The sequence below is a fragment of the Candidozyma haemuli genome (genome assembly GCF_002926055.2).
Source record: "Candidozyma haemuli strain B11899 chromosome Unknown I_2014730914, whole genome shotgun sequence".
Classification (NCBI taxonomy): Eukaryota; Fungi; Ascomycota; class Pichiomycetes; order Serinales; family Metschnikowiaceae; genus Candidozyma; species Candidozyma haemuli.
The window spans coordinates 80,170-93,658 of NW_020289909.1; the positions used below are offsets into that span (position 1 = coordinate 80,170).

A 13,489-nucleotide genomic window follows, 5' to 3' on the forward strand; every position below is an offset into this window, starting at 1 on the left:
TGGATATTTCAACTAGTGTTTTTTTGACACGCACCAAATCGCCGGCGTGCGGGGCTCAAAAGTATGTTAGTTTTCGCGGGTACCGGTTTGCGTCATACCCGCTGCTATGTATAGTCTATTTGCAGCCATTTATTCATTGGCTTGAACTGGAGTAGCTTCGATTTCGTCAATCACTTCGTTGGCTTGAAGCAAATCTGAACCACTCTGGTGCTCGTCGCTAGCACGCTGACTAGCCTTATTCTTTTCCTGCTTCAACTTCTCCATCTCTCGCTCAATCTCAGAAAGCAACACGTCGTAGCTGCAATTCTTTGATCTTACACGGGCCTCTCGAAGGTATCTCTCGGCTTCACGGTAAGTGCCCAAGTGGAGATGTACCACACCTAATCCATATGTTGCAATTGCCGCAGTCTGGTCCATGGAATCGTTTTTGAGTTCAGCCGGCATTTTCTTCCAAGCGGTGACGATCGTGTCGTATGTGGAAATGACTAGCGATTGCAAACGTTTAATCGATTCTAATATCACATCGTTGACTTGCTTCTCCTCATTGGTCATATACTTGGTAGCCTGAGATCGAAGCTGACGGATATCTTTCTTGGAAAGCTCGTCCTTGTCCAAAACGTCTGATCTTTCAATGACGTGTCTTTGATGAATGAGAAGCTCTCCTTCTCTCTTCTCCATCAACATGTAGAGCATAGAGGCCACATTACACTGTGAAAGCATAATCCTGTCCTGACTCATATTGGCCTGGATCATGTCCTCGGTCATTAACATTCTTGCCCAGAGTCCAGTTTCAATGTCGTTGAGCTGAATGGAAATCACAGCCAAGAGATCACACACGCCAAAGTACTCCTCCGCAAATGGAAAGAAAGCATCTGGATTACTTTCATTAAGGGTCTTACCCTGAAGTTCTTTGAACTCTTCCTTGCCTTCAGTAGCGGCAGCTATCAAATCACCGGCCATTTTCAGCTTTGCTTCATCATTTGCAATGATCAAATTGGTTATAAGGAATGCCTTGGCGAACCCTGGAGATCCATCCATGAATTGACACGCCTTCAAAGCTGTACGCAAACTTCTCTGAATCAAACGACCTCTATGAGCCTTATTCTTCACCTTCTTGGCAAGATCCGAGCCTGGTGGTGCTGTAAGCACAGAAACATAGTAGGTGTTGAGCTCAGTAAGAAGAAGACTAGCATCCTCGTTCATGCCCAAACGCTCATACATCTCGGCGATTTTAAGCTGGATACCCGTATACTCATCACTCAACGTATCCATATCCAAACTATCACACTCTTGAAGAGCCTCAATGTAGTACTTCAATGCTAGCGACCAATCGGCATTTCCCTTATTGGATTCAGCCCAAAGACCCTTTCTAAGGATCTTCGCCACCAGTTTAGGAAACGTATGCTTAGGCCAAAAGTAGTAGTATGCAAATGTGCTGACAGTAACAAATGCTATAGCAAAGTAAAGCAGCTTCTTAAACCTCGAAGGCTTGTACGCCTGTTGAATGTAAGGGTACTGGTTGTACAATCTGGACTGAGCCAAACGGAATTGTGGAGCACGAATGCTAAGCCTAGGCGCTATACCTGGCCTTAATTGCCTAGACTGGGCCTTTAGCGTTCTGGCAAGCATATAACAGTAATAGGATATGGATTGGTGGAGAGTGGGAAGATTGGTAGATAGTGTGAAAGTATGGGAGGTACGGGTGTAAGTACGGTTTGCAAGTGGACTACCTTGAAAGTGGCTGCGAAAAAAAAATAGAGTATGGGAGCAAGTAGGAAGAGGTAGGGTAGTTGGGGAAGGAGAGGCTTACAGTAAGGGATGTGGTAGATGTGGAGAGATTTGAGGATATTGATGTGTTTCAGATTTGGAACTCGTGTTTCACAATTTCCACTTTTTTTATGTGTTGACTGTGGTTTTTTGGTTGTAAGGTGGGTGGAATGGGTAGGTGAGGGAGGTGGCTAGTGGTGGACCAGAGGAAGGAGGGCTTTTTGAGTTGAAGAGATGGATGGAGGGATTTGGGGATTGGGATTGGGATCCTGGGGTTTTTGGAAATTTTTTTATTTTTGGGGAGGTGGAAACGGGAAGGTCATGGATCGGTGGTGGTCTGATGGCTTCTGGGTTGACTTTGTGCTGGTAGGAGATATCTGCTCTTTCTGGAGTGAAAATGGGATAATTTCCTTAGTTGGAAGTTTTTAGGTTTTTTGTTTCTTGTTTTGGAGTCCAGGAAGGAGGGATGATTGAATATAACCGTTGATTCACTGGGATAGCTCTAGGAGCAGAAGTATAATCACGAACAATCCTCATTTTGGGAAGATAAACTCATAGAAGTTATGAGTTGATAGAATATAGCTTAATAAGTTATTTGTTTTTGAATCAATTGAATCTTTGTGGGTTGAGAATTGATTAAAATGATAGAAATTGTGGTACAGATTATTATAGTCCTTTGATTTAATGCTAATCCCATTAACCTCCCAGAAAGCATTGAGTTCCCCAGTGAATTCCTCAGCAAGGGATACTCAATGATAAAAGCCAACTGCCCTCTAAATAGTCCAATTCTTGTTATTCATTGAAACAATTATGGGCAGTGAGGTGGACGATCCAACAATATCCTGGTTCTATCTGTTAAACCATTAATTGGGCATTTTTAGATTGACCCAGACAAACCGTTAATTGACACAATAACAACCCATACTTTCCCCTCAAACCAATTAAATCACAAACTGCCTTCATCATCCATATCCACCGTTCTCTGACGGTCTCGATCTTTCGAGTGCCAGTTTGGACTTCCACAAAGCACACTGATCGATTTGGTTACACTAACTCTTCATTTCTTCATATTTCTTTTTTTGTAAAATTTTTTTCTGCTTCCACAGCTACATATAACGTTCATTCTTTTCGTGTGGCTGTTCAAGCCACATGTACAACCTTCATTCTCATGTTGCATTACAAAAAGAGAGCTAGAAGCCTTGCAATGACATATCGAACTAAGCCACAAGAAACACATGTCTTCTAGAAGACCAATACATGGATTGAAAAAAATAAGGCAAGAAAAAGAAAGACCGAGGTCGCTTACGCTAGCCGGCTATGAAAAAGAACATTGAGCTCAACAAACCCTGAAAAAAAAGGAAAGAAAATAAATGGAGCGAACGTGAATTTCGTGATGCAGCCGAATGGTCAAGAATAAATACACCCATCCCCTAATCTAGAACATAACCAGGGATAAATACCAAAGCAGCATATGGACCGCGGTAAAGTTTGTAACCACCATAACCATTCCCCCTCTTTATTAAAAGATATCTCGAAACCAGGTTTGAGTCGATTGGGAAAGGTTTGGAGAATGTAGAACAATAAGCTGGCCACAGCGTATCAGTGAAAATACGAAAACAGCATAGAAAGCAGAGAAACCTTAAATTAAAAAGTGATCCAAGGATAGGGGAAAACCCTTGGGATTGAGGCATTTGATGGAGTAGCACAAGCCTAAAAGAACATTCCCGGGTGGGTGGATTGTGCAGAAACGTATTCGGCTAAAGTGCCAATCCCTTTCCGTATATGAAGAAACGGTCCGCATCATGAAAATGCAGCCTACGCCGACTAAGAACGAAAGATAGCGAGAAAAAGAAACATGGCACAAAAGCACTGGACGAAGACAATTGCACATCCTGTGGCCGTGATTTATCTATATCGGCGGCGGCAGAGAAGGATTGAAGATGGTTCGTAGCTACAGATGCCCATAGATGTAGAGATTTGCCAGGTAGATTAAAGAATGCTTCAAACAGAGCCCACCTCGAGAACCAAACCGTAGGCGAGATTGCTGAGAAAAGGGTGGGAGAACATAACCACAGCAGCAAAATGCATACTCGTATTGCAAAGGGAGACCGAGGGTAGAGGGAGTCACAGGAGCAAGAAATTGCGAGAAGCAACACTAGCGGACAATGCTAGCCGCCTCATAACCAGAATAGCCAAAGGCAGGGTCTGAAGATCAGAGGGCTCGCTTAGACCTTGCGTGACAAAGAAGATAGTATAGGCAAGGCTGGGAAGACATGGGTAGAAACAAAGAGGGCAAGGAGAAGCGAAGGACTTCTGAAAAAGTTTTCTTAGCAGGCCAAAGGGCGAAAAGTTTTGGTAACGTTACAATGCAAATGGTCCAGGCTACCAGTGAAAAAAAAAAAAAAAAATCACCACCCTGTAGACCGTAGCACAGAAGCCAGCACCACGTTGCAAACACAACCGCACGCGACCGGGGCACAGCACCAGCGCATGGTAGCTTTGTTGTTTTTTGACAATGGAAGAGGTATAGGTACCGTTTGGCAGTTGTAAGGAGGAGCTGCCTTGCGGTGGGCAGTGACCGCTATTGTTGGGCAGACAATGCTTGCCAGGTAGCGACGGTTTGCAACACGGTAGCAACGTTGCATACACAAGTCCGGAGGGAGGGAGGGAGGGAGGGAGAGAAGAAGTGGTGGGAGAGATTGTAGAGACGAAGGTCAATCAGCTAATCCAAATGTTGCAACCTGCTTAAAAACCACCGGTTCAAGTATCACCAAACCTGAAACCACTTATGAAACATGGCATGAAAGGCTGAAGCGCGGGTGGCTGAGACTTCTCTAGCAGCGTTCTCACGCAGGGCGCATCTGGACAAGGCCAAAATCACAGATAGAGTTTGAGAATGGGGAGAGGCAGAGCAAAGAGAAAGTAGTAGCGGTTGAAGGTGGAGGAAATGGGGCAAGCACGGGGCAAGCGGCGTGGGGGCAGCCCATCTTCTGAAACAGCTCGTTGTAACAGAAAGTAGGGATAAGTCCAACGTAAAACACCATGTTTCCAGAGTCACCAGCCTCGAACAAAATGTAACAGGCAAAAGCTCGTGCAGAGCGCAACAGTTACGAATGCAAAGGGACAATCCACACAAAGAGAGGAGGTACATTAGGGAAAGCAGCAGAAAGAAGAAGAAAAAAAAAAAAAAAGTAGCATAACCAGGGAAAAACAGCAAAAAAGCAAACTTTAGCCGAGGTGTCGCCGAAGAAGGAACATACGACGGAGAGAAGGATGTGGCAAAGAAAGCAGGCCCGTGGTGTAAATTGGGTAATGTAGATTGCTTATGTTCATGTCAAGTGGAGGGGTGTTCTCTAGGCAACCTCAGCTACAGCCACAAAGAAGGAAATGCTTCTGGCTTGGCTGCAAAAGAAAGAAAACAAGCGGAAAAAGTGGACAAAGCTATCAATCTTCGTTTACAAGAAGCCACCTGAGAGAAAGAAAACCCAACAAAGAGCCATTGAGGGAAACAAAGACGGAATAAAAGGTGAACAAAAAAGCATATGGCATTGGCCGCACCGGAAAAGGCCTGGTTTTTCCAGCGGAGTTGGAGGTGCTTCTGAATTATATGGGCGTTTGAATCGATGAATCTTTTTTTAATTCTTCTGTTTGTTTGTGTTACTGTCGAAGTGAGCCCTGGTCCTTTCCAGACCCTGCGGCAGCACACAAAAGTCACAATCAGATAAAGCGCCAGGCGTTACCCGCGGAAGACTGTTCGAGTTTCGAGGGCTCGAGGCGCTGCTGGAGGTGGTAAAGTTTGACCGGTTTTGAGAAGAGTCGTGGTTTTGATATGGCCGAGGTGGGTAATTCTCTGGTTTGTAGAATGGTTAGATGTGGGTTATTGGCGAGTCAGGAAGGAGAAGGGAGGAGAAGCGTGGTTGGGAGCAGCAGGCTTGGAATGAGGAGGAATGGACGATAAGAAATAGGAGGCAAACGGAGCCACAGCGGATTGGGGAGGAAGCGAAACGCCTGTTTGGGTCGATGAAACCTCGATTTTATTCGAGGCTGAAGAAATAGTCTATCAAGTACAATTGGGCGGCCAGGAGGGCAGAACCAAAGTCTAGGAATGTCTTGGGACATGGATTGTATGTGGATTGGTTATTCTGACTGCTTGGCGTAGGGCAAAACGGTGGTTTTTTGGGTTCCCCAAATGGAGGGCACCGATATAAACAACCACAAACCCAACCGATTGCCGCCAAAATTTGCATGTCAAGCCAATTCGCCTTCAAAATGACTAGGATGCCAAAATTGACCCGTTTTTCTTGACATCGTCGCCACAGTAATCCAACCTTCAACCGTCTATTTCCGTTTCGCAGCCAGAACAGATCGACCTTCAGCAGATCCACCTCCTCCCAAGCCACATACTGCCAATGAATATCTCAGATCTCAGATACCAAATCTTAAATGATACTCAGAAACAGAATCTATATCTTCAATTACTCCCAGCCAGCTTCATTACTTGGTCTATACTAAGGGCAGCCAGACCTGCGTAGAGCCTCCCATCGCTAAACCACCCCATCTTGAATCGTCAACCTTAAACCTACTCCAACATCAGTCTGTTTCAGTATCTGGTATGTCAAACATCATCAACGTGTTCAACCCGCCTCCTTCTAGGCCCCTTAGCGACGAAGAGTGCTTGCCGTGTACGGCCGTGCAGCTGGTGGCGTGTCTTGGTGGAGGAGGGTACTTTTTGCTGCTGCTTCCCTTCAAAGGGAAGAACGGCGTGGTGGACTTGAGAAAACACCCAGTTTGGTTTCAGCGTGGTGTTCGTGGAGTGGGCATTGGTCTTGTGGCTTTGGGAATGTACCGGTTCGGCGAGGTGGTGCAGATTTACAGTAAGAGGAAGTGGCTCTAAGGAAGAAAACGGGCTGAAGAAAACGTTAAACTCAGGGATCGGTGGGACACTGGATGTGGGACCTCTAAGGTTGATGCCTGGGGCTAATTAGGAGCCCAGCGCAGAAGACAGAATGGATCTGCCTGGGGAAGACTTTATCGATTGTAATTAAGGTTTGGAAGGTGACACGGGCTCAGCTCGAGGTAGTCTCTCGAGGGATGACGGCTGAAGGTGTTGAGTGTCGATGCTGTTTATGGTGGGACCCGAGTTGCTTGGAGGGTTCGTTCAAATAGTGATAATGGGACTTGTACATATGGACTGGGCTGGCCATATCTGTAGGGAGCAAGCACAATTGACAAGGCAGATACGCAAATGGACTTAAGAAAGAATAGGCTAAAAAGACTGGGGCTAGCATTGGCAGAGGGGGGATGCTTATAATATAAGGTTTAGCCAATATTCCGTTGGCGAATAAGATATGGGACATCTTTTGGGTCAGGCATTGCCGAGTCAATGGAACAAATTAGGATAAAGAAGGAGTGGGTATGCAGATGAAGTACGAGAATGATCGGAGGATCTTCAGATGTTGTTGTTCCAGATTATAGTTTTGATGAAGGGTTTTGGTGATATTTTTTTGAAAACACCCTAGAAGTACCCATGGCTACCAATTGCCAACAAATCAGGCTCCCCGAAAATCCATCCGTGACCCAAACAAGTGATTTTTTTTTTCTTCCTACTTAACAACGGCCACGGAATTGCTAGGACCAGAATTCCAACTTGGCAGACCTCCACCCATTCGCAGCTTGATATGGGAAGTTCTAACCGCCAGGCAACAAAGGAGAGAAAAAGCAGGCAATGCCGACCCAGATTACGAGGAGAGAGAGAGAGAGAGAGAGAGAGAGAGCAAATAATACTTGACAGAAGCAGAGGCAAAGCTGGACTTTGAACTAAAAGCTTCTTAAAAGCAACATCGCTTAAAGTTTGAAAAAACGAATTTCTGCTCAGAGAGTTAAATGAGACAAACAGAAAAAAAAAAAAAATCATACACAAAAAAGATCCCATGGAGACACCGAAAGACCCTGAATCACACTGACGCTTCTTGTACAGTGAAAGTCAGATTGAACGAACAAACCGAAAAGAAAAAGAGTCAAGTGTCAGTACCACATGAAAAAAAAAAAAAAAAACAGACTTTGGTGACTAAAGATGAAACATGGAAACAAAAAACGACGTCTAAAGGTAAAAAGTGATTTTGTGGCTAGACCAGCAGCAACAGCCCAATACGGGTTCGACAGGGTCCTCTCTCGCCTTGGAGAGAAATTCTAGCAACGGTACATTTTTCTTTCCTTCTTAGTTGTGTCTGCCACTGGTTAAGGGCAATTGGCCAAATGCAAGCAGACCTCCACATATGCACGAATCTGCGAGGGTGCATGAGCGCAGCATGTGGTTCGGCAGGGCCTCAGTGCTGCCGTGCACCACCGGGGGTAGAACAATAGAAGGTTGGTGGGGAGACCAAAGCACAGCTTAAGAAAGCGACAAAGTAATAGGATGCTCCCAGTAGACATGAGCATGTTAGTGTCACTTTCTTGGGGTACGTTGGCATGGGGCACCCCGGAACTCCAAAATGCGAACGCAGCGACCAAATCCGAGGGTTCTACCTGCACTCCCTGCATCACAGAATACATACAGACGCACAACCCACAGCTCACAGCTTACAGATATCGCAGTGCCGGCGGATAAGATGCTCTGTCTTTAAGTCGTTTTTTTTTTTTTTTTGATTTTTTTTTTTTTTCTTCTCCAAGTCTCTGTATCTCTGTATATCTCTGACCCATTTAAAGAAGCCGTCTCCCCCTGGCCCCAGCACCTTTTTTTGTTTTTGGTCCATCACGAATAACAGGGACCCGAATCCCGGGACACATATCCATATCCATTGAACCTCCAGCCAATTGACATAAACACGAAACAACAAAATCACAAAACCCTCAGATCAAGATAAGCACCAGAACCTTCACTTCCCCTCAACGCCCCATACCTCTTCCCTCCTTTTGAACTCATGGATCACTTCGCGGTGGAAACCCTAGACCACATGAAACAAGGCGTGTTTCAGGGCCAGGAGTACCAGCCCATCGACAAGTACTACGCCAACGACGGCTCCAACGCAACCCAACCTCAACCCACGCCCCATCCACAGCTCCAGCAGCACCACCAACTCCCCCAATCCGTCCCTTCTCACCAAAATATCCAAAACACCCTATCCATGGCTGCAGGCCCAGGCAACCCTCCCTCCAGCCTTCCTCTTCCGCCACACCTCCAGAACCCTCAGCCTGGCAGTCTAGCTGCCCCCAATGGGCCTGGCGCCCTTACTGGTCATGGCGGTCCTGGCGGTCCCGCTGGAGGTCCTGGAGGTCCTGGAGGCCCCGGAGGCCCTGGTTTCTTCCCTTCGTACCCTATGCAGATGCCCTTCTCTGGTAATGTCGACGACCCGCGCTGCGTTCCTCAAGACGCTATGTCACTGGTCAGAGACTTGCAAAACAACAGAATGAGAGGTCTATACGCCTACCCGAGTGGGTACGTGCCTCAGTTGAAGCAGCTGTTTAACGAGCCCAGTCTGAGTCACGCCAGCAGTCACAGTGCTGCGTCGTCGCTGCTGCCGGGAACTGGTGGTCAGCCTGGTGGACAGCCTTCTGGGTCATCGGGTTCTTTAGACTTTAGTCCGACAACCAGAACAAAGAAAGAGGATCATGGGCTTGTGCTGTTGATTCCGCCTCTTCACGTGCAAGAGAAGAACGCCAGGAAGGAGGATGTGGAAAATAGAGAGCATGCCATCACCACCAGATGCCTGAGGTGCAAGAAAGACTTTGTTCAGAGCTTTGTCAAGGGCAAAAACGGCAGCAAGGACCTGGAGCCCAAGATCTACAAGTTGTGCCATCACTGTAGGGATCTCCAGAGACAGAGATCTCGCCGCTGGCAGAAGAAAACAAAGGATAAACAGGGTGCTTGTCGGCGATGCGGAGGCACCATCTCGGAAGAGGAACAGAACTATGTGCTTTGCCCGCAGTGTAGGGAGAGTCTACGGCTACGAAAGGCCAATAGGGCTGCTCAGGGCAAGTGTGTGCACTGTCTGGGCCCGATAGGTGCTCTGATCATGGGCGACGGCACTGGCGACCGCCGGGCGCTGTCTGGGCTGTTTAAGGTGTGCCAGCGGTGCCGAGAGAATGATAAAATCAGGCGAACCAATCTTGAACGGATGGGTAACTGTAATCGTTGTGCCAAAGCGTTGGACCCGTCTCAGCAAGGTAAACATAAAGTGTGCACTTCGTGCCGTCAAAAGAAGAAGAAGGGAGCTTCATCGTTGTCGCCTTCTGAGCCTTCTAGCGATTCAAACACTTTATCGATGCCTGATTCTATGGGCGCCCCTCCTGTGAACTTTGTTCCCGCCGGCCAGGCTGCCATGATGGGACTGATGGGTCAAATGGGCCAGCAAATGGGCCAGAGCCTGATGAGCAACCCGTTGGGCCAGAGCCTGATGAGCCAGTACCCAATGAACCACATGAATCAGATGGGCCAGATGGGCCAGGACTACTATGCCCAGTTCAACCAACCAATGGTCCAACACTTGCCCCAGCCCATGGGCATGTCACAGAACCAGGACCAGCAGAATCTGCAACAGCTGCAATTCTCTGCCCGTGGCCGTCTTCAATAGACACGGCACGGTCTTAAGTTAGCATAATAGCGTGCCAGAACACTAATCCAAAAGAATAATGCAGCTTTGTCTGGCCAAGAGCGAGAATGTGATGGCCATTGTCGGAAAAGTGGACGTGAAGTCCGAATGGAAAAGGCTCAATGATCGTCCTATTCAACAGTTTAGCGATGGAATTGGTCGGACACGAGCCTGTTGTTTCGATGAGACTGGTGTGTTTAAGTTGCTGCCGTTTATTTATCGTTCTATCGCTTTAATGTAATGTAATCTAAGCATCAGCCAAGTATAGTAGAAACGTGGGCCCAAGTAAAGAAGTTGTAGGTAATTGAAATGACTATATTTGTTAGACTTTGTGCTGTTAGGTTCTTCTGTTAGTCAGACTGCTCATGTCTTCTTAGGCATACACCATTTATTTATATAGGAACCACAGCTAGACAAAAAGCCACCACTACTAGCCCCAATAGTAAAACCCCAAAGCGTCCACTTCACCTCTCCCTCTTCCAAATCACCTTCCTTCTTCCCTCTTCCCTCGTCCTTTACCCAACCCATATCCACCAGTCACATCCATCAACCCTGACCACCCTTTACCACTCTCCAACCTAACCTGAACCAATCAAATACCTCCCTGGGCAGCCACACCTGCCCTTCTTATCTCCCGAACCAACCCCACTCGCCCTGCTTCCCTCCAACCTCAACAAGCAATTGGAACCTGTAGCAACGCTAATCTTGCTGCTTTAAGATCTTGAGCAAGATATATCCCCAGACCAAACCCCCTCCAAAGAAAACATACCAAGCTGACACGGTAAATAAACAAACAAATTCAAACCCAATCTTTCCCGTTCCCAGCCACTTCCCATTCTCTATGTATCTTTGTCTGTTGATAAACCCTCAAAACGGGAATATGGCTTGCTTAGAGGCCATACCGCTTTGAAACGCAAGGACTAAATCGTTCAATGGCAGCTTGGCGAGATCAGCCCCCGGCCCGAAAAAGCAAAATCGTCGACTTTTTTGGTTTCCTTTACGCCTTTTCATGTTGGTGGCTGTCAACTGCTCCATTCAGTGTATGAAGTTGCAGCCATTAGAGAGGACCACCAACTCTCCACCAACCGCCTTCCTTCCCCCACCAAACAAAAAACCACCAACCTCTAACTTCCTCTTTTTCGTCTGAACCCACCTCTGCCCTCTCTTGGCCTCGAGGTTCCCCTCTCTTCGTATCTTCGTTGCTCCTACCAGTTGCTACTGAACTGCGCCAGAACAACCACCATCAAAAACCACCAAAACAGCCCAAAATCAGCCAGAAAAAAAAACCACCAGATTCCTCAACCCTCCCTGATTACAAATCTACCCTCCATTTCCTTCTCCCACCTCTCCCCGTCCCAGAACACCAAATCAACCCTCTGGTCCCAAGCGGCTCCCCTGCACTCCACCATCAACTTAAGACAACCCATAATCCTCTCACATTCTCGCCCAACCTCCCCCTTTACTTTCCACTTTTCCCCCAACCCATTGCCTGCCCAAACGCCGGCCCGTCCCCAGCGTTACCAGATTTACACTTTTTGCATTTCCCCCAGCCTTTCCTTTTTTTATATCTGCATTCGACTGGTGCTTCAGCCTGAGCTTTCTTGAAACATCATCCTTTTTTTTTTTTTTTTTTGCTTTTTTGCTATTTTTCACTTTTTGCATTGACCTGCTAAATGCAGCTGAATAACTCTTCCCAGACGTCGCTTTCGTCAAATAGGGATAAGGATCTCCCGCCGGTGCCGCCGCCTTTGAACGCTGCTGAAGCTGGCAACAGACCTACGGCGTTTGCTCTAGCTTCGCCTACAAGCCCGCATAGTGATGTATCTGCTGCTGAAATGTCACGGTTTCAGAACTTGAAGCTTCAGCTGAAGAAGAAGAAGGTCAGGCCAGCGCCGTTGTTGAATCTTGATAAGGCAAACAAGCCTGCTCAGCTGAACCTCATGAACTCGCTAAAAACGCTAGATATCCTGGACCAGCAGCCAGCAGACCCTGCAGCGATGAATAGAAAACGCCAGACCGTGATCAGCTCCATTCTGCCTACGAAATCCGTGTATACGCCTTCGCCTCGGGACCAGAAGTTGCCCATCTTGGGCTCGGCCTCGCCCGTGGCTACAACCTACGGCTCGTCTGGGTATAACCTTAAGGACGAGAACTTTGTGCATTTGAAAGACTTGGGGCTGGGTAACTCGGGCGTGGTGCTGAAAGTGCTACATGTCCCGCTGCAGAAGACCATGGCCCGTAAGATCATTCATATCGAGAGCAAACAGGATGTCCAAACGCAAATCATTCGTGAATTACGAATCATGCACGAGGTCAGGTCTCCATACATCATTGAGTTCTATGGGGCTTTTCTTCGGCCCAATAACTCTATCGTTCTTTGCATGGAATACTGTAACTGTGGAGCGCTAGATCGTATCCTTTCGTTATGTGACAATCGCCAATTCCCATTGCCTGTCCTTAAAAAAGCCCTGTTCCTGATCCTTTCGGGTCTCACATATTTATACAACACCCATAAGATCATTCATCGTGATATCAAGCCATCGAACGTATTGATGACGCATAAAGGCGAGTTCAAGCTTTGTGACTTTGGCGTCTCGCGTGAACTTACCAATTCTATTCTCATGGCCGACACTTTTGTGGGCACTTCCACTTACATGTCTCCAGAACGTATTCAGGGTCTCACATACGGCGTCAAGTCTGATATCTGGTCTATGGGCCTCATGCTCTATGAGCTTGCAACAGGAAAAAGCATATGGGTCGATGACGACGAGCTGGGCGACAAATCCAAGACGGCAGGTCCCGAAGGTATTTTGGATTTGCTCCAGCGCATTGTCAATGAAGACCCTCCATGTCTATCGAACAAAACCAACAGAGTCACTGGTGCACCATACGAAAAGGAATTGTGTACTTTCATCGAATCGTGTTTGGTGAAAGACGATTCCAAGAGAAAATCGCCTCAGGAACTTCTCGACGACGAACTGGGTTTCTTGAAAGGTGTTCCTGAAGGTCTCTACGACAAAGACGTCAAGGCATGGGCCAAGATTATCCGGAAACGGAACAAAGAGAAAAACGAGCAAGACGCAAACTAGGTCTTCTACTACATTCAAATTCATAAGTCATTCTATCCTTCCCAA

The 13,489-nt window shown here is 47.0% G+C and overlaps 3 protein-coding genes across 3 annotated transcripts; 2 read left to right on the top strand and 1 right to left on the bottom strand. All coding sequences in view use genetic code 12, as the record gives it.

Annotated features, from left to right (window-relative positions):
* Positions 1–129: 129 nt before the first annotated feature.
* Positions 130–1,629, bottom strand: CXQ85_004962 (uncharacterized protein; the record flags this gene model as incomplete). Its single annotated transcript, XM_025488567.1, has 1 exon — positions 130–1,629. The coding sequence occupies one exon, from the start codon at positions 1,627–1,629 to the stop codon at positions 130–132; it is 1,500 nt and encodes a 499-aa protein (XP_025343334.1).
* A 7,091-nt stretch (positions 1,630–8,720) lies between these two features.
* WOR3 (Wor3p) lies at positions 8,721–10,337 on the top strand (the record flags this gene model as incomplete). The annotated part of the gene is made up of 2 exons (XM_025488568.1): positions 8,721–8,855; positions 8,949–10,337. 2 exons carry the CDS (start codon positions 8,721–8,723, stop codon positions 10,335–10,337), a joined length of 1,524 nt encoding a protein of 507 aa, XP_025343335.1.
* A 1,691-nt stretch (positions 10,338–12,028) lies between these two features.
* HST7 (mitogen-activated protein kinase kinase) lies at positions 12,029–13,444 on the top strand (the record flags this gene model as incomplete). The annotated part of the gene is made up of 1 exon (XM_025488569.1): positions 12,029–13,444. One exon carries the CDS (start codon positions 12,029–12,031, stop codon positions 13,442–13,444), a length of 1,416 nt encoding a protein of 471 aa, XP_025343336.1.
* Between the last annotated feature and the right edge of the window lie 45 nt (positions 13,445–13,489).